The following is a 25,468-nucleotide window of genomic DNA, read 5'->3' as shown; positions in this document are numbered from 1 at the left end:
AGTGTATTAATTGTAGTTTCAAATGAAACGATGTGAGTTGACGACATAATAACATTTTTTGCTTTTTTAATGGAGATTTGTGTCATTGTCCGATCATTTCTGCGTGTTCAAGAGCAGTGCGGTGGCATATTGATGACAGTAACTCCAGAACTGTTAGAACTCTTTGATCGATTGTAACAAAGCAAGCATAATAATATGGCTGCGAAATGACGACGACGGTAGTTCGATACAAAAGATCATTAAAAAACAGCAGGATGAATAGTAATGCAATAGCATTAGAATGGAATAAAATAGAATAGAAGTGTCGGCACTGAAGAAATAGGCCCATGGCCTGTTGCCGATTCTTTTTACTTTTCGTGAGTTGATTCCACAATGGATCCAGCCTTATGAACCCGATTTTACCATTGCATTGCAGCTGCACTGCAGCAACAGCACAAGCCGCTGGTGCAGCAGTGCTCCGTCAATTACAAAACTACAGAATTATATCAATGAATTATAATAATAGCTGCTTAATTGCAGCACACGGGCATATCAACAGAACACCAGCAGCCAAACATCAGCAACAGCGCAACATCAGGTCATCAGCTGCAGTACATCATCATCAGTATATATCATCAGAAGAAAAACAGTAAAAAATCAACAGCAGCAGCATCAGCACGGCAGCAGCAGCAGCAACACAGCAGCACAACAGCAGCAGCACCACAACATCGACAGAGCAGCAGCACCACAGCAGCACCACAGCAGCACCACAGCAGCATCACATGAGCATTAACACAACAGTAGCAGCACCACAGCAACAACAGAGCATTACCACAGCACCACAGCAGCACCACAGCAGCATCACATGAGCATTAACACAACAGTAGCAGCACCACAGCAATAACAGAGCATTACAGCAGCACCACAGCAGCACCACAGCAGCATCACATGAGCATTAACACAACAGTAGCAGCACCACAGCAATAACAGAGCATTACCACAGCACCACAGCAGCACCACAGCAGCATCACATGAGCATTAAAACAACAGTAGCAGCACCACAGCAACAACAGAGCATTACCACAGCACCACAGCAGCACCACAGCAGCAGAGCTGGCCGTAAGCCATGCTGTGGATCACGCCGAGTGCCACCTGTTTCTTCTTGCAATATTTTTTTTGTTGTATTCTATTTTCTTCTGACAAATTTTCTGAACGAGAAAATAATTTACAGCGAATGGCAAGTACATCGAATGTTTATATTTTATATCATAGTTATACTGAATTCCAATGATCGTTATTTTATCGACTAATTTCGCTATCCCGTTGAAAAAAGAACACTGAGCGTTCGAAAAATGTCATATTCAATGCACAATACACTTATTTCTGTTGCTAGTGAGATAAATTGTCATAGTCAAAGTATAATAAACTTATTTGTGTTGATAGTGAGATAAAATATCATAGTCAATGTACAAAACACTTATTTGTGTTGCTAGTGAGGTAAAATGTCATAGTCAATCTACAATAAACTTATTTTGTGCTGATAGTGAGATAAAATGTCATAGTCATTGTACAATACACTTATTTGTGTTGCTAGTGACTAGTGAGGTAAGCAGGCTACATAATCAGCAATCAGCAAGCATCTCGTGACGGCTCACTGTAACTCCAAGACATTTTTGCCGATGATAATCTCTGCACTGCAGAACTTCCGCCTCAGCTTGGCCACCCTCCTGCAGGCAAATGACGCTGAATCAACGTAGGATATATAAATTTCGTTGAAAATATATGAAGTCAACGATATTTCAACGTATGATGCGAGGTTATACTCTCTTCGATATGAAGATTTTTGTTGTCTTGTTGTCTCGGACAATCGGTCCAAGAGGAGTAACTCAGCTCCTATGTTCTACTTAAATGAAGTAAACCGGGATCAACGAATTAATTTAAAAAGCTTACTTTTAACACGAAAAAGGTTCAACACAAACTAAAGGTATATCTCATCATAGTAAACATTTATAACATAAATTCCAGACACTTACGAAGGTGATGAGTGATACCTCGCTCTCAGACTTCGCTGCACTCTGAACTATATCAACCTTAAAGTGCGACTGGCTTGTATAGTATAACAACTTAATCAATAACAAGCTAAGGTTTCTCTAAAATTTGTGTAGCTCAATAATAGCGGCAACTTATGATTTTCTGTCTATTGATCGATTCTTTTGCGTTTGTGCAAAATTTATTTTTCAGCACGTTTACGCATGTGTTCGAAGATTGATATAATGAATTTAAAGTCTAATTTTGTTTATGCATATGCATACTTCATATTTTATGGATCGCTCATGTGTTTCTGCAATTTTTACTTTTTCGCCTCTATCGACAAACTTGTGCTCAAGTTTTATCCTGCAGCTTTCACAACAGCCTCTAATGGTAAATTTAAAAGCATATATGCAGGCGTAAATTGCTAAATTCTTTCTATTACGAATAGAATTTTTGAGTGGATAGGATGAATATTGCGAAAAGAATTAATTTGCATGGAAGGAAGAAAATTAATTGCAATGTTTTCTTTCTCGGTTAGTTAACTAATTAATGTTCTCTCCTTTACTCGTTGCTGGAGATTACGGTGTTATAAAATGTCAGTGAGCAGACGGCTGCACCCTCGAATCTTAACGTGATGATCGAAACTTCGATAATAATGGTAACCATGACGATTACCTAGACTTTGGTTATTACTGCAACTTCTATGATATGCTAAATTATGCGATTATTATGCGCTTTGATTGTTGTGACTTCTGCGATGATGGCAGTTTCTCTATGCCAACTTTTACTATAATAGCAACTTTTAATTTTGATTTTTCCGACTGACAGCTTGAAAATAGAATCCTATTTGGTATCTTCTTTAACACTCGTAACTTCTGTTTATATGTATACAATCTCTGCTATTTATACTGTTGTTTATAATTTCTACGATTGGCAATTTATTCAATTTCACAACTTCTAAAACCACGCGATTTTTTACTTTCATTACAACCTTCAAGATCACTACAATATCAGCAACCTTAAAGATCTCGTTATAAACTGGTTCGTCATTGAAACTTGTAGGAATACATTGAATTTAGTTGTCTTGATGTAGAACGTCTTGTAGATTTGCATCCCGTGATGTGATTGGCTAATGGCTAATGGTGTTATGCAATATAACGGCCGGTGCATGCGCTCTAATGGTGTTATGCAATATAACGGTGCGTGCGTTACAGCGCAGCCATTAGTGTTGGATGTCGTTGCTGCAGGTCTATGCCGTAATATCGTGTGGCTTAGGGAAGTGATTGCTCTTGCTTGTTATTATTTGTTTACGTTCAAGGAAGTTGGGGAAAATATTTATTTAAGTTTATGAATCGAGATTAAAAATTAGGAGATACTTTGCTGACAGTACATGTAAAAATATGTACTGATTATTGGCTCCAAATCTCTGGTGAGTGAGTTATGTTATTTTGAAATTTATAGTAACACCAACGAAAAATAAAATAATTACACTATCTGTAAGCAAGTCAAAAACCTCTATGTTATGATTTATTTTTATTTAGCTAACAGCAATCCATGCTCGTATATTTTTCAGCGCCAACTTATTTTTTTTGTAATCGGCATTACAGTGCACGTAGATCAAATGTTTTTAGCGCATTTTCTCATTTATGGAAAAAATGCCCTATTGTTTTCGTCATGTCCGTCCGTCTGTCCGTCCGTGACTTCACGTTTTCGTCGACGAGAAAATGCGCTCTCTGTCACTCACTGTCGTGAGTACTGAGTTATATTTTCTTATAGACTACCATGCATCGTCTTGTTGCTCTGAAGAGGTCAACGACCGGGTGATGATACATACTATAGCATTGCGTAACGCAAGGTAGTATTTAAGTATTAACGGCGTGCCGAAACAAATGTCTGTAAAGTGCGTGCGACTGGCGGCCAATTTGCATGTTCTGATGAAGATGATCTGCATGTTCTGATGAAGATGATTTGCATGTTCCGATGAAGATGATTTGCATGTTCCGATGAAGATGATTTGCATGTTCTGATGAAGATGATTTGCATGTTCTGATGAAGATGATTTGCATGTTCTGATGAAGATGATTTGCATGTTCTGATGAAGATGATTTGCATGTTCTGATGAAGATGTGATGGCGTTTGGAAGGAGCTGGCAAGTGCGATCGATTGACGCAATGCAGAGTGGCTGACGAATGCGGAGTGGTGAGTGTGGTGAGTGTCTGCCATTCGAGTGGTGCACTCATCAGCTGTGGTGAGTGTCTGCCACTCGAGTGGTGCACTCATCAGCTGTGGTGAGTGTCTGCCACTCGAGTGGTGCACTCATTTGATGTGGTGAGTGAGAGTAAAGAGAGCAAGTGGAGCACTCATATCGGTTCATATTATCGGTTAATTTTACTATACGATTAGCATACGATTATTATACGATTGCTATACGATTACTAGACGATTACTATACGATTACTATACGATTACTATACGATTAGCATACGATTAGCATACGATTATTATACGATTACTATACGATCACTATACGATTACTATACGATTGCTATACGATTACTTTACGATAACAGTACGATTACTAAACAATTACTATACTTTATTACTATTAATATACGATATCCCCATACTTTTGTATTCGGAAATAGCTTGTCAATTATCATGTATGAGATGGGTGAATGCGTACACGGTGACTTAATTTAGAATAAATTTACAAGTGCTAAAAGAATACTGTGAATGACATGAGTAGACGCTGCAATGAACGTGAATTAAACCGCGTCAATAAGCTGAGTTCGTGAATGTTGAGGCGTCACGCATGAGTGCGTGAGTACAGAACGAGTTAAGGCGTAGCGTGCGCTCGAAAAAAAAAATCGAGAGAATTTGTACATATAAAGATGCACCTTTTACCTTTGCGTGAGTCATTGTGACCCAGTCTGGCCAGAAAATAGTGTAGGTAAGTGAGTCACTTTTTGAACAACATGACCCAGCATTGAATATCAGTATATAATTTTTAAACGAGGGTTTTATTTAGGTTAACTTTTATCAATCATGCAACACAATTTCAGCAACATTAATTTTGAGCATTAAATGAAGGCTTGAATTATGAAATACTGGGCAGTATTGCGGCTAAGATGAAATAGTAAGAGAAGGGAACTAAACCCATTTATTTTTTTTAGTGTGGCAGCGGTCGATGTAGGCTGGACTTCTCATGCGCATGTCGCTTGATGATGTCTGCGTTCTGCTCTGTGAATACAATGTTGCAACGCATAACTCGCCTCCATGAATTAAAAAAAATTTTGTATTATAAATTAATACTAGCAACTCATAACTCGCCTCCATGAATTAAAAAAATTTTGTATTATAAATTAATACTAGCAACTCATAACATGCCTCCACGAATTAAAAAAAATGTTGTGTTATAAATTAATACTAGCAACTCATAACTCGCCTCCATTAATTAAAAGAAATTTTGTATTATAAATCTCTATTTACTATTAAAACAATATAGGATTTTTGTGCGATTGAGTATTGTGCGAGTCATTAACCTTATGTATTTTATAATTATTTTTTGTTTACGTGGAATTTAAGATCCATGAATTCTGTTTTTTTAGGGTCCGTGCCCTCAATAAAGATCGAAATTGTGAGCAAAAATCGTTTTTATTTGATGATTGAAACGAATTCTTCAATGCAACACACATGCTGCGTGTACGAGGCACGAATGCCTCATTCTAATCGAGTTTTAATGCGGTGGTCATGTTCTATATTGCTGGTCAGGTAAGTGCATCGATCTCAGATCGCTTTTATCTTTACTCACTTGTATAAAACTCTGAGCACTTTTCCTATAAATTGTCATACCAATTGAAGGTGTGACTTAAAACTGCTCTTTGGGTACTAACTTCATGGATATTTAGTGGCTGTGTAATTTTAACGTTTTAGATGGATTTCAAACGTAATTTCTGACAAGAAATTTGAGTTTAATGGACTCTTTTGAAGGATCAAATGTTTTCGTTTAGAAAAAAAGTATTTTGATTGAATGTTCGTAGTTGAATTTGTGTTTAATAGCAAATTGTTCGAAAAAGTCTCAAATGATAAATTTGCAAGGTCAGCAAGTGGATATTAGATATATTATATCGCTGAAAAATTGTGAACGTGGGTGGGATAAAACCATGCATAGAACATGACATTCTGTCCTTTATTTGTTTGTGTGTTAGGGCGGGACGAGCGGCCGTGTTCGTCAGATTATTTTTCTACGAATTTCACACCCGCCTCGACGACAACGAGCTTCAGAGAATTCATATTTAGTTGTTATTCAAAATGCTAACATTTCTGTAAAAAGTGATTTTTTTAGTGGCTTGACCGTACATATTCAATTTATTATCTTATCAGTTTATGACCAGCTGAACTATAATACTGATGATGATTGCAGAATGATATATACTTTATTTATCGTTCCAGTTTATGACCTGTAGTTTAAAACCAGAGCTGGGCAGCGCTACTTTGAAATGTAGCGGCCGCTACCGCTACCGCTTCATGCTCTAAATGTAGCGGGCGCTACCGCTACCGCTACAATTGCTTAAATGTAGCGCTTCTACCGCTACCGCTACATGTAGCGCGCTACTGCCCACCTCTGGACTAACAACTAACATGTTGACACTAGTAACAGGCTGAGGTTGTCAACATTACACCGAAATCTTTTGTACAGTTGTGTTCTGTAATTTATGTTATGTATGTATCATGCTGGTTTTTATATAATATTTAATACTATTAAGTAAAATCTAAATGCTTTTTCTCTAAATGTAGCGGTAGCGCTGTAGCGGCAAAACCTCGTATCGCTACTTAAATATGTAGCGGGCGCTACCGCTACCGCTACCGCTACATGTAGCGCGCTACTGACCACCTATGTTTAAAACTCGATTAAAGTCACTTGCTTGCTTAAATCGCAAGTTAACCAGGAATTTAAAAGCAAAGACAATACCACAAAACTTCACTATTTCTTAATACGAGGAAACGTTTTCTCTTATAAATAAAAGATGAATTTTTGTGGTATTATCTTTGCCTTTATCTTTCTCATTTAAAACGCAATCTTTTCAATTTTGAGTCCGCAATATACCACTCGTAATGTTTCATATTTTGATCTGAATCATGCCAATTATTATTTATTTCATTTTTGAGTCTGCAATCTATCACTCGTAAGTTCGAAACCACCGAAATGCGAGGACTAATAATTGAGCTTTGATTTTTCAATTTTTTTTTATTTCTGTCTTGACCGAGTTTCTTGACGAAATTTCTTTTAAAGAACCCTTGTTAACATATTTTTTTATATTGGAAAACGTCGAATCTTATTATAAATTCTACTTTCATCTGGTATTATGAATAGATGCTAGAATTTTCTCCAGAATTTGCAATTCGATTTAACTTTGAAAATTTAAATTGGCAAATAATTTCCCTGTAATTTTCCGAATTTGAATTAATTTTTTTTTATGTATTTGCTGTATAACTTTTATCAGCACTGCAGCGCGCGGTGAAGCTGAGTCAGCATTTGTCAGCACTGCCACTAATGCCACCTAATGTCCTCAATATATCTAATATGGCAATTGGGACTCAATGTGATTCAATTAATTAACGGGATAAAAGAAAAAGCGAACCTTTTAATTGAAATTCCACGGCCGCGTCCTCATTTCGGTGCTTAAGGACCTAAAAACAGTTAAAAGATGCATGGCGTCCGTGCTACGATGACTTTTTAACTATAAATTGTTATACATGCATATCAAGCACTTGAAATGAACTATAATCTCTCTTTCCCTTCCTTAATTTTTCCCAGTATTTTATTTCAATTTCTATAGTTTAGTCATATTCAACACCTCGCTAATTCATATGCATAATTAATTGGATTCATTTTCGAGAGGTACGTCATCATACAGTCGGTGAGAAAAGCTGTCAGGGTAAATTTTATCTTGCAATGGGGCAATAAATTGGCCAGGATAATAATTAAGAGCTACCTCAATCTAACGCCGTTATCACTCCGCCATGAGGGAGGGCGTGGTCGCTTTTAGGAGCACTTGGAAATTGATTGCTCTGCCCCCTTCGTATTAACTAAAATTCGGGTTTTAAGTTTATTCCTCGAGACAATTTTGTACTTTCATGTAGCAGGTCGGTAATTGTACTTGAATAAAATTTGACGTTCGATTATAAATCGGTTATCTCAACGAATACGACACTGTGATGCAGCCTGTATAGCTCACACATAGAAAATATGTGTGGTGCACCTGTATGCTCACTGTGATGCACCCGTATGCTCACTCACAGAAAAATACATGGTCATGTAAATACGAAAAAATACGAAACAATGAATATTGTCCATACAGTAACAAGCATACCCACAGCACGAGTAGAGAGCGTTTGTAGCCCTGATATGTTCTTATGCCGGACCAAACTAGGTTAGGATGACCCACATCACATGGGGCGAAGAATGCATCGATATTTGGCAAACATCACACTCATTTTGTTGAGTGCAGCTCTCGAATGGGAGGCTCGAATGATCAAAACTTCACGCCCAGGAGTATCAACATTTGATTTTTAAATAAGAGTTTTATTTCAGCTACCTTTTTTTATCAATATTGATGCAAATATGCGACACAATTTCGGCAACAATAATTTTAAGCATTACAAAAATTGTGAGTAAAATAAAATAAATTATGAATACAAAATTAAATGATTAAAAATAAACGAATAAAATAAATATTTAAATTAATAAAAATAAATAATAAATTATGAATAAAAAAGCTTGAAACTTGAAATATTGGGCAGCAATGCGACTAAGATAAAATACTAAGAGAAGTAACTAAATTAGTGTTCTAAAAGAACATATTTTTCAAGCTTGGATATAACGATTTCGCTTAGACAACGACTTCCCCAATACGCTCTCAATTATTTACATGTCTATAGTCTTTTTGCGTCTCCATATCAATGTCACGTCAGCGGCCTTTGTTAGGCCGCCGATAGACTGGTCAAGATTTTCTGTAGGGGATCCCTGGATCGATCCAGCGCGTGCAATAATTCATGCAGCGCAAGAACTCTGAGTCCAAATCAATGCCGCGGCGTAGGCCTATATAATAAAATATTAAAAACGCGTTTCCCTTGAGTGTCGTTTGCTTAAATGCGCTGAGATTTTTTCTGAAGATGTGAAGAAGGAAAATAAGAGATGGAATTTCAGTTATATGCACATAGTAAATAAAAACCAGTAGTGTAAGATAATTCAACTCGCGCGAGTTAAAAATGAATTGCCTATAAAATGCCTATAAATTCATAATATCCATGTCGAAAACATTTTAGAAACCTTCTCCATCACCAGCTTATAATTTATAAAATTTATGAGCAATGAACAAAGTTGAGCCGGATTATCACAAAAGAGATTAATACCTTGCTACCGAAAAAAGCGGACCAAGGAGCGTAAAAGTCAATCCATCAATAATTTTATCTGTATAAATATAGTAAGCGTTGTAAAAGCATGGATTCTATAGAAATTTATTCTATAATTCTAAAACATTTGAACCAGAGGCACCAGAGGTGAAACAAAGAGTTTTGATATCATTTCCTGATACAACAACGTCGCGCTGTTCAACTTGAAAGCGCACAGCCGAATAGCCGAATGCGAGGGGTGAGAAAGCGGCAGTTCAAATAGAAATTTCATATCGCGGTGATAAGCAACTCTGATGTATGAATTTAGCCACTTTATTTCCATTAAGAAACGTTGATGAGCATCGTGATGCTCATCCAGATTAACTCTTCCGTGGAGGAATAAAATCCTTATTCACGACGAAGAAAGCAATATAAAAATAATTTACCAGTAACACATGCAGGTTAACATTCGGGAAGTATTCAATGAATAATATTAAAAACTCCCTGGAAATAATTTATATTTATAGATAAGTACAATAAATAGTTATTGTATTATTATTATTCTTTCCAGATATTAACCTCATTAAAGGTATAGAATATGGTTCAGACAAAACCTTTTATTGTATTTGAAACAAGATTCGACGGAAGGCTATTGAGATGAACTATATTACGAATGAATTCGGATTCATGGTGCATATTCTAACCAGAGCAAATTCTGGAGCAAAATATTTTGAAGAAAATCCTAAACTTTCAAATTTTCAGTGCAAACGGAGAAGAAAATAGGAAAAATGTGGTCATATTTACCTAAATCCTTGCATAAGATTAGCACCAACAGTAATATCATCACACATAGGAAAAAGTGTGTAGAAATGTTCGTGGAAGTTAAAATGCAAATTTGTTCGAGCTTTTCCCTTGAGTGAGCTTAGGCGTGGCTTTTTTATTTCCTTCTTATTCACATCAAGGGAAAAAGTGTTCAAAGTTTGTTCTTAAGTCGAAAGAAATGAATTCTACTTTTGAATACATCGTGGGGGAATGAGCGATTAAATTTTTTAATCTTATTACACTCGTTTTGCTGTATAGTTACAAATAAATGAATTTTCTAACATTCAATTCAGTGGAACGAAAGAAATAAAATCTTATTCATGTGTTCTCAACTCTAAGAATATGTCGGTCTACTTTATCGGGAGAGTTACGTAAAAATCACGAATCAAGTACGAAGGAATCGCCTATATTACAGATCAGAGTATAATGGATACGATAGCACGTAAATACATCATTAAAAATAAACTTTGAAATTCAATAAACCTGTCATTCACGGAGCTTGTTGCGCCGTGTTAGGTTTTCGTCATCTCGGGTTATTAATTTTCGCGAGTTACTCCTCATGTCAGGAGAGCGTAAGATGTTCAGGAGAGCGTAAGATGTTGGTATTTACCGACTCATCATAAGCTCATCGTGTCAAGTGGTCATTTACTCTTCTCATCGATAAAGTCGAATTTTGACTTGTACGAACTTGCCTTTTTACTCTAAGAGGGTTGGAATTCCATTCTTATTGTTAGGTAAATTCAGTCATTCATTGTTAGGTAAATTTATTAATATTCTTAATTTGTTTTCAACGTTTAAAAAATTAATTATTCGGTTAAGGAAACGACAGAACATCATAGATATGTGATTCGAAGCCATGAAATTGCGGTCCATTACCGCCTTCAAGACCTAACCTCCAGTCTGTTTGAGACGTCAATTGATAAGTTATAAAGCCTGAAATTTGATCAGTAAGTTGTAAATCTATCCCGTTCTCGAGGCCCTAACTTTTTCACGCAAGTTACAGGATTTTTCTCATTCGAATTAAGGCTTGAACGTGTCAGATAAAACTCGGCGCGGACTTCGCCAGGCCTTTGTACTCGACCCAAACTATGCATTAGTTTCAAAGTTTTCTGTGCCATTACTCTACATTTTAATCGATGTCCATTTCAGTTTATGGTGTGTGAAAATCGCTGGTGTAAAAAATTTGACGTCGTTTGTTTCAGGAATAATTTCATTTATGAAGCACAATATTTAATTCTTTCAAATAAGTATGGTTTTTAATTTACACGAATTAATTTGGGCATCTATCCGTGAATATAAGAAACTTAAGAATTCGAAATAACTGCGAGTAAATTCATTGCAAAAATATCGCTGAACAATTGCATTTTTTAGAGCGTTCCATGAATATTATGACTAATATTCCATGAATATTATGACGCTCTAAAATCAGTAATACTTATAGTTTTGTTTAATGTACCCAAGTTCTACATATTAAGAAAGGATTCTTGTACATATATAAATGAACTCCGAACCCTACCAACAAAATTAACTTTAACAGCCTGAACTGCTGAAAAATATTGTAATCATATAGCAAACATTCTGCAAATTCCACGAATGAGCTTCACTTGAACGTAAAATGAGTTAAAGTTCTTGCTCAGTCGACCTTCTCGCTTGAGTTTCACATCAGTCTTCCTGCACCGTGAAACTTTCCAAACTCGAAGTAAGTCAATAACCGATTTTATCTTCAGGATTCGGAAATGCTGGAAACTCCACGGATTTTGACGCCAATTTTCACGGAATTTCTGTAGGAGGCATCAGGTCTTATTATAGAGATGAGATCTATGCAAATATTAGATGCATCAAGCCATGTTATGGTTAAACAAGAAAGAGTGTAGTAACAATTTACGGAGCGAAAAATTATTATACTTCAATTTTTAGGTAAAGAAGTTTATGGCTTCACTCACTGATTACACCAAAAGTTTTGAAAATTATTTCTTAAACTAATGAAACTTTAATTAATATATGATTAGTACTTGGAGCCTCATGGAAACAAACACAGTCTGTATAATTCACATATCAACATCTCAGTTCAATATAGTTGAACCTACATAATATTACTCGTACATTAAAATCCCCGCTTCCTTTCGTAACCCATACTCAATAATTGTGATAAATCGATTATCGAGAGAGGCATGCCAAGTCATTTTTCACTGTCGAGATTGGCGAACTATATATCTCAATAATTCCTATTCTAATCTCTAATGTACGCCACTTGTCAAGTAGTAAAGTGTCATCAAGTGATGAAGTGTCATCAAGTGGAGTGCCATCAAGTGGAGTGTCATCAAGTGATGAAGTGTCATCGAGTGATGAAGTGTCATCAAGTGAAGAAGTGTCATCAAGTGATAAAATGCCATCAAGTGATGAAGTGTCATCAAGTGATGAAGTGTCATCAAGTGATGAAGTGTCATCAAGTGATGAAGTGTCATCAAGTGAAGAAGTGTCATCAAGTGATGAAGTGTCATCTAACAAACAAAAGACACAGCAAGCGAGTGGTCGGGTGACGCAACTCTAGCTCGGCACTTCAGTTCAATTGCCTGACAAGCTCAGCACTTTGTACAGTCCATTTAATGGCGGAATTTGATGTCATGTGTTTGTTCTATGATTTGCAGATTGGATATTTGCTTGAGTAGTTGAGGTTACAAGAAATAATGATTTAATTCATGCATACATTCATAAATTCGCAATGCAAATATTTTAATAAAACAGTTTTGTACTGTAAAAGAAAACTAAATTAGAACCTATTTTACCGCTGCCGACTGTGTTTCATAAACTCCTACCTTTTCAACATATTTCATAAGGCATCAATGTAACAATTTACTTCTGATTGGTCTTTAGAAGGATATCACGGGCAATTCAAGAGCGAAATGGGTCCAAATGAGGGTCAATTCAGGGCTACAAAGCGTGTTTGACTGGACTCAGGACCCGCCATAACAAGCCAACTCCAAACTGCGAGGCTGAGTTACTTAGGCGCTGCTGCTGTCAACAGCGTCGCCATGGCAACCTTCTCGTCTCCGACGTGCTGCTCATCAGAGCAACAGCATGATGATGGTGGTGGTGGTGATGATGGTGGTGATGGTGGTGGTGATGGTGGTGGTGGTGATGATGATGGTGGTGGTGATGATGATTATGGTGGTGATTATGGTGGTGATGATGGTGGTGGTGATGATGGTGGTAAAGATGGTGGTGATGATGATTATGGTGGTGATGGTGATTATGGTGATGGTGGTGGTGATGATGGTGGTGATGATGGGGGTGATGATGATTATGGTGATGGTGGTGAACTTGATGATTAGTGTGTTGATGATGAGAGTGTTGATGATGAGAGTGTTGATGATGAGAGTGTTGATGATGAGAGTGTTGATGATGAGAGTGTTGATGATGAGAGTGTTGATGATGAGAATGATGTTGATGATTTGGGTGCTGATGATGAAGTGTTGATGATGAGAGTGTTGATGATGAGAGTGTTGATTTGATAAGAGTGTTGATGATGCAAATGATATTGATGATTGGAGTGTTGATGATGAGAATGATGTTGATGATGAGAGTGTTACTGTAGAGAAGATCATATAGCGAACGGTTATTGTAATGGTTATGTTGGTAAGAATTATAATGTGCATGATGATGCCGATGATAACAATGTGGTGTACAAGAAGGGTTAATGTTAATAGTAACGATAACTGATTACCGATGGAAAAGTTTATAAGTTACGATCAATAGTTCAATGTGCAGGCTGGCTTGCGCACAATTCAATGATAATTAATATAATTCATAATTTAGACGCTAGCTCTTAAGTTGGCAAGCGCGTCTCTGAGATGAGATGATCATATCTCTGACGCGTTTGCAGTCAGAGAGATAAATGAAAAATTTAAAAATAAAAAGAGCGCTTCAGTGATACTTATAGCAAATATGTTATTATCTAGACAACATAACCAATTCATTTTTACGGGTGTGGACAGCACGGCAAATTATGTAAATAAGTTAGCAGAAAATGTCAACCTTGGACACTCTTCTGTGTGGCACTGAACATATAAGCAACAACAACAACAAATTTCCGTGTGGTATTAAGTGCATGTGTTGCACAAAAAATTGAAAATTTTATTAATATATTAAATCCATAAAATAAGTTCTTCTTCAAAGTTTGAATGAATTTTAAAGTGGTATAGACAATTAAGATTGCCAGTCAAAAGAAATTGAATGAATAGGTAATTTTCTTATTCGTCCGTGAAAACAAAATCTGAATTCGCATTAGCTTAACAAAAAATACCAGATGTGTTCCCTATTTTCGATTATATTATTCAGTCATCTTCTTATTTTCCGCACCGAAATTTGTGGAAAATGTAAAGTTGTCTCGTTAGTGAATGCAAATTTGTACGCTAGTCTTTGTGGTCATTTGCATTGAGACTGGTTCAATTGCAACGAAAAATTTTGATCCACTATACTTTCGTCCTGTTATGAGAGCCCGAAAATTTTCGTTCAGAGCAATTGGTGAGCTAAATTTAGCGACAAAGAAACCTGAACTGAGCTGAAAGAAGGGATGAGAAATTGTATCATTATTACAGAGCGGGTTTTACGGATACCTCATTGTTATTTGTAGCCATCGTTACCTGTGAATGTGCCATTCTTTAGACACTAGTGACGATACAGGTGCAAGATAGGACACTTTTACCTCAGGTTTGACGGATTTAGATGCAATGTTTCGAGGGAACGCAAAAAAGGACGTTTGCCACTTGGGCGCATCGCGGACATAACCTCGAGACCGAGCCCCGCCCTTGTGGTTTTTTCTCGTAAGCAATTCCTGTTTTTTTTTGTTTTTTTTTGTTTTTTGAGGGTCGGTTTTTTTAGGACTGTGGGGCTTGGGATTGTTGAGGGGAGAGGGACCAGAGAGGTTAAGCAGGAGGCAATAGGTAGCGCTGTATTCCCCGAGAAATTCCCTGTGAAACACATAAAGGAGTCTGGCGAATGTAAATTAAGATGTTTATTGAACGGAAAATAATTATGGAAGTTGATGAATAAAAAAATAATTTGAGTTTCACTATTTATTTAAAAAGCAAACCGTAAAATCTGCGATAAATTTTAACAAATTAGGCGTTTTAACCGATTTAAAGATAGGATTACGTACGTACCGGTTACGATCTTGCGACAAAGGATATATGAACTAGAAAGGTAAATGATGCGGAATGATTTCAGGCGGGAATTTCAGTTAGGAAATTTTATCTGGCAAGTCTGCACGTATGGCGGCATTGAGAGAAAATAATTTGCATTGCGTGTAATCGCCGCAATTTTTCTATTTCATACGGTGAGTTCATACGCAACGGGAATGAATACTTCTTTGAATTTATTGACTGCAAACTTCGATTAACCTGTCTGTACTATTTTACCTACACAAAACGAATAAAAATTAGGCGTCAACTTTTAAACAGTGCATACATCAGGAGAAAGCAATTGTACGCTTTAAAAATAAATTATCGCGCTTAAGCGCTTGCCTTTGTTATAAGATCGATACAAAGCAAGCGATCGTTGTTTGTTGCATCGATAAATCGATGCAACGCTCTACCACATTAGATACACCGGACCATATTAGCCTGTCACCCTACAAACAGCGGCCTGCTTCTCACCGGTGATTAAGGCGACCTAGAGCCTCATTAACGCGCTCATTAGACTTCTCAAGGCCTCGATTTGGTTTAAGCAATATTTAAACGAAACTGAAGGTTCAATATCGCCTTCACATGAATTTCATATCGCTGTACAATAATACAAAGAAAACTGTCGGTGACTGCTGTATAAGGGAGAAAATTGCTCTGTAGCTGTTTAACGATTGCTGGTCTGGGATTCATTTATTCAGGTTGAACTTAAAATAAAACATTTATTTCGGATCTAGTGTGGATTTTGCGAGTATCTTCATTAGGTTTATTGAATATGGTTGAGAGGACTTTAATTCGTGTTTTTTATACTCATTAAGCGAAAATATTAAATCGTACCGTGAAAATTTGTAAAATGTCGTTAGTATCTACATTTTCGCGTTTTTTTACATATTTTTTCTACTACAATTAGTTTTATGCTATTCAATTTTGTTTTGTTACGACGTGCAATTTGCACGACCCAGAAATTATAGCAATTTATTTGAATAATTAAATATGATTTCACGAGCAATGATTAAATGTTCAGAGAATTATATATTGGAGGACAACAAAATTTTCAGGATAATTTTAATCAATGCAAGCAGCTACAAAACCTTTCGCTTAGAGCCTCATGGAACCGACGGTAAGGCTGATAACAGTTTGACCTCATCCATCGGCGAGGTGCTGCAGAAATAAACCAGGTTCGCTGCTAGGCACTGAGTGGGTCTGATAGCTGGCACTCAGGCGAGTAGAGGCGGGCTTGCTGCGAAATTTTCAATTGCTGGATATGAGAAGAAGTTCTATGGCTGGATTGCATGGAGGTTAAAAATTGAAAAAATGAAGTGAATCAGAGAACATAGAAGATCATGGGTTAAGGTGGCATTGTTAATTGGAGAATAAAATGCGAATCGTGCCAAAATTATTTTCGAAAAATTTTACTTTTCTCCACGTTTACGACCAGGTATAAAGTATTTTCAATATTTTCGTGATGGAAATACTTGATTAAAATGAAGTTGTATATACCTACTTGATTAACGGCTTTGTGTGCTCGGAAGGATGCTTCAGCGTACGTGACGCATGAGAGAATTTTGAAAGAAATTCCATTTCTGATGACAGAATTAGTATGAGAAAATCGAATATTGCATAAAATGTCGGAAATGACGAGTGGGCGCAAACCTGTGAAATTGTATTACTTGCTGATAAAATTTAATCAACTGTCGGAAATGTTTTCATTCAATTCGAAATTTAATAATTTTATTGGCCCAAAATTTTTTAAAATTGAGAAGCCCATTTTATCTCAATTGTTTCCCCGTTAATGACATTGAACTGTTTAATGTACGAACAGGTATTCTATTCCTATGTTATCCAAAATTGTTAAGAAAAATTTTGTCGTAAGATGGGACGTTTTGTGAGACTAAAAACTGAAAATCTCTACATAGGCGGAGGTTGTAAACAAATTTAAACATTCATTTATCAGGATATTTAATTCTCGTCATGGTTTACCAGCTCCTGAGATTTATTTATTGATCCACCAAGAACCTTGCATTCCTCAATTATCTTAATTCCTCAGATAAAAATCTTGAGCTTTTAAGTTGCTCTCTTGCTAGTCGGTTCACAGTATGAAAAGCAAGATCCCGAATGTTAAAGGTTAACATTAAAGGTTAGACGGCGCCATTTCACGAACAGGGAAGGTCAAGTTGGTTAAAGGAAGATACTAACATCTTATGAATTTCTTGCTCTCTTAGGGAAAGTGGAAATATCCATTACGGCAGTAGAGATTTGCTCTCTGTGCTTTAAAATGTTGCGTTAATGTTCAATTTTATAATCTGACATATTCAATTGCTAGCATATAAAATATAAAACAGTTTAAATGACTGAAAGTGACATTCAGAAAGGAAAAATAGGAAACATTTTTTGATTTTGAATATGAATAATTGCAGGGCTCGTGTTTTAATTTCATGATTTTAATGAAATTTTTATTGGATGCTGCGAATTTTCTGCCTCGTAGTAATATCTTAAATCTAAAAACATTTTTAACGTATTTTGATTTGCTTGCAAAGTATGGAATGAATAAGAGACTCGTTGGAATTATGAATATTAAAATAATGAAGTTCGCGTCATCAAATCACCGACACTGCGTGAATGTCGAGTCGTACATTAACTAAAATCCGCGTTAACAATATATTATTGAAAAAATAAAGATTTTAGCGTCTACAGTGTACCGTTATTGAAGAAAGAAAGAGTAACATTGCCTATGCCTACAGCTACGAAATTAATTATCTTCAATTACCTTACATAATAATAATTGACTGAATTACACTAATGAACGCAATCAGAAGCTTGCATCAACCTTAAGGATGAGTTCATGGCTTAAAAAAACAATCAAGCCTTATTAAATAATTCAGGCGTTAACGCAATCAGTGGTTTGCGTTAACTCTTCGGACAATAAGCTTATTAATTAATTAAATGAAGGCAATTAAGGTTAATTAATTCAATTAAAACGGAATCGGTGGTTTGCATCAACCCATGGTCCACTGACAGTAACTTTGTTATCTCAGTGGATCATGGGGGATTAATCATGGGATCAATCATGGGATTAATCATGGAATTTAATCAGGGAATTGTTAATTGATAACTGTTAATTTATATAAAAACCTTTACTATAGTTGAACAAAACCTGTTTGATAATTACTTTAGTGGTAAACAGTTGTGGGGTAACTGCCGTACGTTACCCGCACAGTGAGGAAATTACGAGCTCGGAAATGAATCAAACTGGATCAAGTGAATTTATTTGATACGGCAGGGAATATAGAAATTATAACAGTAATAATATTTATAATAGAAATAATACCCTTGGCAACGTGGGAACCTGTTCGAGAAGTATGTCTTATAAGTAACCATGATGAGGCAAATAATAGTACGATATAACCAGTTACGCATATAAACAAAGAAACTTATCTTAGAGACCTAAATCTTAACTAACCTGCTGTTGTGGATCGGCTGGGCTATACTGACTAAGGGACAGACTAGAACGTGAAGTAAACTTCCTAATGGTGTTGCCAAGGCAGAGGAAAAAGGATATATTTATTTAAAAGTCGTAATTTCTAGGTTCTCTACACAGTCATCAAAATTGACTAAAAGTAGCAACATTTTGTATAAGTTTCGCTGAAAATTGAGTGTATGTGTGAATTAGTGATACTTCATACAGCAGGTAAAATTCAAATATTCAAAATCGAAATAATAACTTAATATTTATTCATTTTCAGCGTGTTTCAACTATATGAATGTAAATGATTAAGAAAAAAATTATTGAGAGATTTCACGTCATTCTATGCTCACCGGATTCAAAAGTCTTGCAGGCTGAGGTTTTAGCTCATATTTCAGTAATTTTATAAGTCCACTCAGGCATGATTATTGCACATACGGCAACGGACGACGTTCTTTCGTTGTCTCACTTGCCGTATTTTTGCGTTGCATTAACAAAGTTTTGAGTGAGCAGTGCGACGGTTAGCTACTCAGACGGCGACGTTCTTTACGGAATGAAGCTTGAAATTACTGCGGCCTAATAATTCAGGATGAGGAGGAACTATGAATGTTACCGTGTCTTGACACATGGTAGTGTCTTGTTCAAAATGTAGTAACACATTTATAGATGAGATAGCATAAAAGATATATGTCATCTAAAGTTTGTAAGTAGCGTTATAGTTCTATAACGCTACTTATACGCTAGTTAATATATAATAAAGTAGGAAAAAATAATAAGTGTAATAATCACACTCATCGGCAGCTATATTGAAAAAAATATACCACGTGCTTTTTTACCTACTATGCAGAAATTAAAGTGAATTGTGCGGGAAAATCATATATAGAAGTGTTGAGATGCATCAGGAGATTAGAGGAATGTACCTCGAGTATTTTTTTTTTAAACTCTCTACAAGTCATATTATTCTTATTATTAATGTGCTTCTATAGCAGCTTACATTTTATTTAGGTCAAGTTTAAGTTAAGTTCAAACCACCGCTAACCAGTCAGGCTGAAATTTGAATATTTTGGGGTGATTATTCCATGCATGCAGTTGTATGGCGCTCATAGAGACGTTGAAACAGATTCGTTACAAACTGAAACTGTTGAATCAAGGTAAGGTTTTCTCAGACTTATTCAGAGCCTGAATTGAAATAGACTGAATTTTTTTCATCGTCATGCCCTATGAATATAATTTCAGTAATTAAGTCATCAGAGCCCGTACTATCATTAGTCGCCAGAGTGCATGCACATAGCGGCCTAGGTAGCGGCATAAGTTAGTACATGTTACGCCAGATTTCTCATCGGTTATTGATGGTTTTAACATGAAAAGTCGCAGGGGATTGGCTGACTCTCAAGGGATTGTGACCTTATGATGAGCTTTGGACTTCATATTCTCCGGTCACGCTGATGCGCCACCTTCGTCGTCCTGCGTCTCCGAGTCATCACTAGGCATGCAGGTCACCTCGCCCTCGGGTCCCGGATGTAACGTTGGACGCGTACCGTCTATTTACTTTTACCTATTTTTTATAGTACGGCAATAGAGGAATCATAGACGGAAGAGAGAGAACATTTTAACAACAGCAGGTGGCAACATGGCAGCTGCAGGCAGTGGCATGTCACTGCAGGAAAAAAAAGAAATAATAAGAAATCTATTTATATGTTCGATGCACCACGCTTTCGTTAAACGATACTCATTTTAGTGCTGCACGCGATAAACTTTATTTTAATATTATTAAGTTAATGTACTTTAATCTCTGACGGAGACGAAAGAAAAATGAACGAATGAATCAAATGAATACATTATAAAAATTAAAATTGGGGGCACCAATAGCAGGGTGAATCGACTGGCCGCTCTTTTCTTATATTCCATCGATACGACACTTAAAATTCATAACAAATTTGAACGCAAAAAGAAAAACGCCAAGCAAATTCACCATATCGATATTGAAAACGTTTCGAAATGAAAATTTATACATGTGTTGTCGCGTGAAGCGTTCATCCATGCGATGTTTCAATCAACGATGAAACGTAGACGATCCACACGAAGCTTCACGCGATGGTGATGCGATGTTTGCCGTGATGATGAGGCTACGACAGACATCACATCATTTTATCGTGGAAACCCCGTCCAACATCATCCGTATCATTGCACATCCTTCAATGCTGCCAAAATATATCAATGGGAAGTTTTCAGGGCTCATTATGTTCAAAAATTTTAAAAGAATAGCTTTTCATCGCGACTTATATTGCTTATGGATCTCCAAAAGGTTCCAAGGTTCCGTTTTTTAAAGGTATAGTGAATTCCGTTTAACGTATAATAGAGAAAGATGGGTAGACTATGTGCCTACATAGCGCATTTTCAGCAAATAGATGATGTAGCATCTACATTGTGCATAGATTTCAAGCATTCTATGAAGAAGAATTCCAATTTAATGAAAAAAATTCCGATTCAAGTTTATGCAGTCTACCCTAAATTAACTCGTGATAGAAAATTATGGAAAGTCTTCGGACTTTAAAACCAGAATTTAAGTACCACTGCTGCTTGGCAGGAGTTGTCATTGGATACATATACCGCTAGAAGAACCGATAAATCATAGCTGCCTTTAACATTAATTAAATTTTAACAACATAATACCTTAGATTTAACGTGACTCATGCAATTTTCTCAATGAAATGTAACATTTTACGTCAGTTAGTTTGTCACATTGGGTAATCTTCATAAGTGATACTTGTAAAGCTTGCCCAGTTACATCGTTATGGATAAGAGTATTAGTGCTGGTAGCACTTGACTCTAGTGCACCAGTGGAGTTGGTGCAGTGGTGCAGCGAATGGTGCAGCGAGGCAGCACGTCTAACTCTGCTAAAGCCGAACGCTTCTCACAGTGTAGCGTCAGCGGTCGAGACGTGTGGGTGTATGTCGCTATTTTGTGCCGTTATTACATCGAATATTATTGTCACAAAAATTAAATATTTTGTAGTATCATTTAGGCTATATGACTTTAATCGTGTCGAGCATTTCGGAATTGGTCTAATTTTTATGTCATACATTGATTTGCCTCCGTTATGTTGACTAATGTTGTTCTATCCACATTTTATTTATTGTATATTCCATATAATATACAATGGTTATGAGCAATTTGTGAACTTAAGTGTCTTATTATAAGTTATATTGTATAATACAAGTATAATATAATGCAACAAAACATATATCTAACAAACATATCTAGCATTTCAGCCTTGCCTGTTTAGTTGGCTGTTCTGATGTTTCTCATCGTCGTTGGTGTCGATGTTGCCATCATTGAAGGTTAAGTCCCGTAGAGTGACTATCATCTCGTAATTCTTCATAATCAATACTACAACGGCACTTTTTAATGATCACTACTTATTTTATTCAGCACATTAGGCTTAATGAATTCCCGTTTGTTCACCTTACACTTATTCATAATAAATATATATGAATATTAAATCTTCAAAATAACGTGGAACAAGTGCCGAAGAATTTGAACATTTTCTGATTTAATTTGTTATTTTGTGAGTTGTTTTTTTAGTAATTCAGGTCGCAGGTCATTGTTGGGCAATACCACTGCTGAAATAAATAAATAAATAAATAATATTTTAATTTAGAAATATAAATAATTATTATTAATAATAATAATAAAGAAGTTGCGACCGAAATATAGTCTGATACTCCTGCTCAAACATTATCATTATAATTATAATGATCATTAACATTATTATTATCATAACTATTATATTGATAGCTATGAAATGCTAACAATAACAATATTAGAAGTAACGATGCTATCGACATTTGTCATGAGTTATGTAATAATATTAGGCTATTTACAAGTAATTCCGTAGAGTAATAATGTATGAGATATTAACATTTAATCTGCTCTACTCATTTAATAATAATATAAATAGGAACTGTTTTCGGAATAATTGGGAAAACGGAGGGCTAGGGCGAATCATATTTATCTCATAATAGTAATACAAATTTGTCAGCAAACTAGTTTTTTTTTCGCATTTTACTCAACAAAAATTTTCTGAACTCTTCTTTTACAGAGTCAGGCTGAACTAAATAAATTCAGTATTGATCAAATTGGGAACGCATATAAATAGCACGACGTACAGTTTGACCCAAGATACGAGACTTCGAAGCGCTCTACGCCATATTGTGTATCAGATATCGATGGGAAGAAGTAACTTGTGTTTCATGTGAAATTTCCAACAGTTGGAATGGCAAATTCAGGATTCCTTCACTACTGAAATTTAGATGCAAACTTCCCTGTGCAAGTGACAAAATCCAATGGAACAATTGATTTAAATTCATGTTTCCGAGTAACATCGAACATTATCATAATTATACGAGCAAATAATCTTAGCAAATAGAATCGCACGTAACGAACTTCCGGGTGATGTCCACAATCGTTCAGTTAGCTCGGGCGGTCTTCGTCTGACAATCCTTAGCTTTACAACTGATGTTTCCTGATCAGCGGGCTCTAAGTTGGATACCACACAAGCCATATTGTAAGTCTTGCTGTTGACTAACTTTTGGGCTCCGTGCACGACGCTGATTAGCAGTTGGACTTAGGATTCTCAGCTGACCGTCCCGGTCTAACGCGAGCGAAGTGTGAACGTTTGCCTGGTCGCAAGGCGGGGGCAGGACGATTGTGTTGACGTTCACTGAGGCAAAGAAAAAGAACATTTCTTGCCAGTATTCTGGACATAAAAGACGTTCAAATGTGATTGTCTTGTTAAATTTGCGAAAATAAAGGATCAAAACGACATACCACTCCTCATCCTGATTTGGGAGGAAAACAAAAAGAAAATAGCCGATATATTGGGAACGAATTTTTGGAAGAGAAACCAAGTTTATTAAGGAAATTCATCGCTGTAGCTTCGGTATACTCTTAGCTGCAACGATAAATTGAAGCGTTTATGAACGTTTCAACGAGAAATAAGTGGTAGAAATATACGTAGAAATAAAAAGGCTATTGTAAAGGAAAAATTATTTAACGCTGTTGCTGCATCAAGTGTGAGACATCACTCCTGCCACGTCTCACAATGGCGCTGCGACGCTGTCTCGTGCTAGCATTTTTCGGTGGGTTAATAATATGTTATTTGTGTAATTCTGATGGTTGTTTGAGAAATTGTGTGCGCGAATGCTTGTTTTTTTCTGGATGATTTGTGTTGCCTGGAAATATAGAAAGCCCACGGAGTCTTGCGTGCTCTATCTAGTGTTTTACCTCTTCCATCATTAAGAACGCTTTTTTGCTCATTGTCCTTATCTAAACTATCAAACACGTTGCTAATCTGGGGTGGGGTTTTATGGTGTAAGTCAACATTGTTTTGACTTTTCGTCTTAGTTGTATCTGTCTTTTAGGTATTAGGTTGTTATTGGCTTTGTTATATTCATTTTTAGTCGCCAAGTTGCTTGTTCTTATATCAGTTTTATTAAGGGTTAGTTTATAAGGATCTTCTTACTTTGGGCACTTTCTGTTTCCTATTGACTTATCTCAGTTTCATTACGTTATTGTTCTATTGAGAGTAATTTCGCCTATGTCGCCTGTGAAGCTTTTTAGCTTATATAGGCATTGGCATTCACAAGGAAGCAATTTGTATTTTTTCTTCAAAATTTTATGGTCTCTTGTTATGTATATTTTTGTGTGCTCCTCTGTGAATAAACAATAAACAATAAACAATAGAAGGTCTGTTAACTCCCGGCATTTTTACTTCTGCGCAATAAATCCAATTCATGGTGAATTACATAAGGTACGTCGTTTCGTTTGTAGGAATATATAAAAGTTTTATTTTTTTTCTGATTGTTATATTTTCAGTTATTCGATTTTTATTTGAACAGAAAATTTCATAAAGCACTGAATGCGCGCTGGTTGCTGATCTAACTTTGGCTCATCGAATGAATGCGCGACCTGGCGTGCGAGTTACTTACTTAAATACGTTTACGCAATAAATATAAACGTTCACACGGTACCTGAACGCCGAACGTTCTTTGGCAGCTTACAACGCTTCTTTAACGGCAGAAAATTTGTCGACAGGAACAGCAGCACCAGGAGTCTTGCTTTAGAAACCTCCAGAAAGAAGCTTAAATCTCATTTTACAGTAGAATTTTTGCTCTATCGATCTAAAAATGACCATTTAAATACTTCTTAACTCGGCTGTCATAAACACTTGAGTTTTATTAAACAAGTGGCTAATTAAACCGTACTATATATTGTTGACGTCATTTTCAATGTCATTTTGAATTATGAAGCGTGTTGTACGTCTGGCTGCTTGCCAGCTCCGTACCATCTGCCTGACATGTCAACATCTGACTTGATGCCCTTTCCTGACCTACTAAAGTATTGAACCGTGGTTAATTAAATGTGTTCGGATGAAGTTATACCCGATGAAAACTTGGACTGAAATTTCCAAAGAATCTCCGCGGAATCATTTTTTCATGTGAATAATCGCGATTAAACGATACCTATCGGCTGATGAGGTTAACTAATCTCAGTGATCGGCGTTGAACCTTAATTAATTAAATGCATTCTGCTGAAG

The 25,468-nt window shown here is 36.2% G+C and overlaps 1 protein-coding gene across 3 annotated transcripts in view; it reads left to right on the top strand.

The window, feature by feature from the left end:
* LOC108665291 overlaps nt 1-25,468 on the top strand; it is a 38,522-nt gene that overhangs the window by 7,942 nt on the left and 5,112 nt on the right. For 2 of the 3 annotated variants that reach the window (XM_018152027.1, XM_018152026.1), the window contains exon 1: nt 22,971-24,011. The exons of the other annotated variant lie outside the window; for it this stretch is intronic. In XM_018152027.1, coding sequence (XP_018007516.1) covers nt 23,975-24,011 — 37 coding nt within the window. In that variant the 5' untranslated portion in view covers nt 22,971-23,974. Of the gene's footprint in view, nt 1-22,970; nt 24,012-25,468 lie in introns of those variants that run through there. 3 annotated transcript variants of the gene reach the window in all.

Source organism: Hyalella azteca, unplaced genomic scaffold (assembly GCF_000764305.2).
Source record: "Hyalella azteca isolate HAZT.00-mixed unplaced genomic scaffold, Hazt_2.0.2 contig10999, whole genome shotgun sequence".
NCBI classification, from domain to species: Eukaryota; Metazoa; Arthropoda; class Malacostraca; order Amphipoda; family Hyalellidae; genus Hyalella; species Hyalella azteca.
The sequence above is the reverse complement of the archived record's forward strand: the minus strand, read 5'-3'. Positions and strand labels throughout refer to the sequence as shown.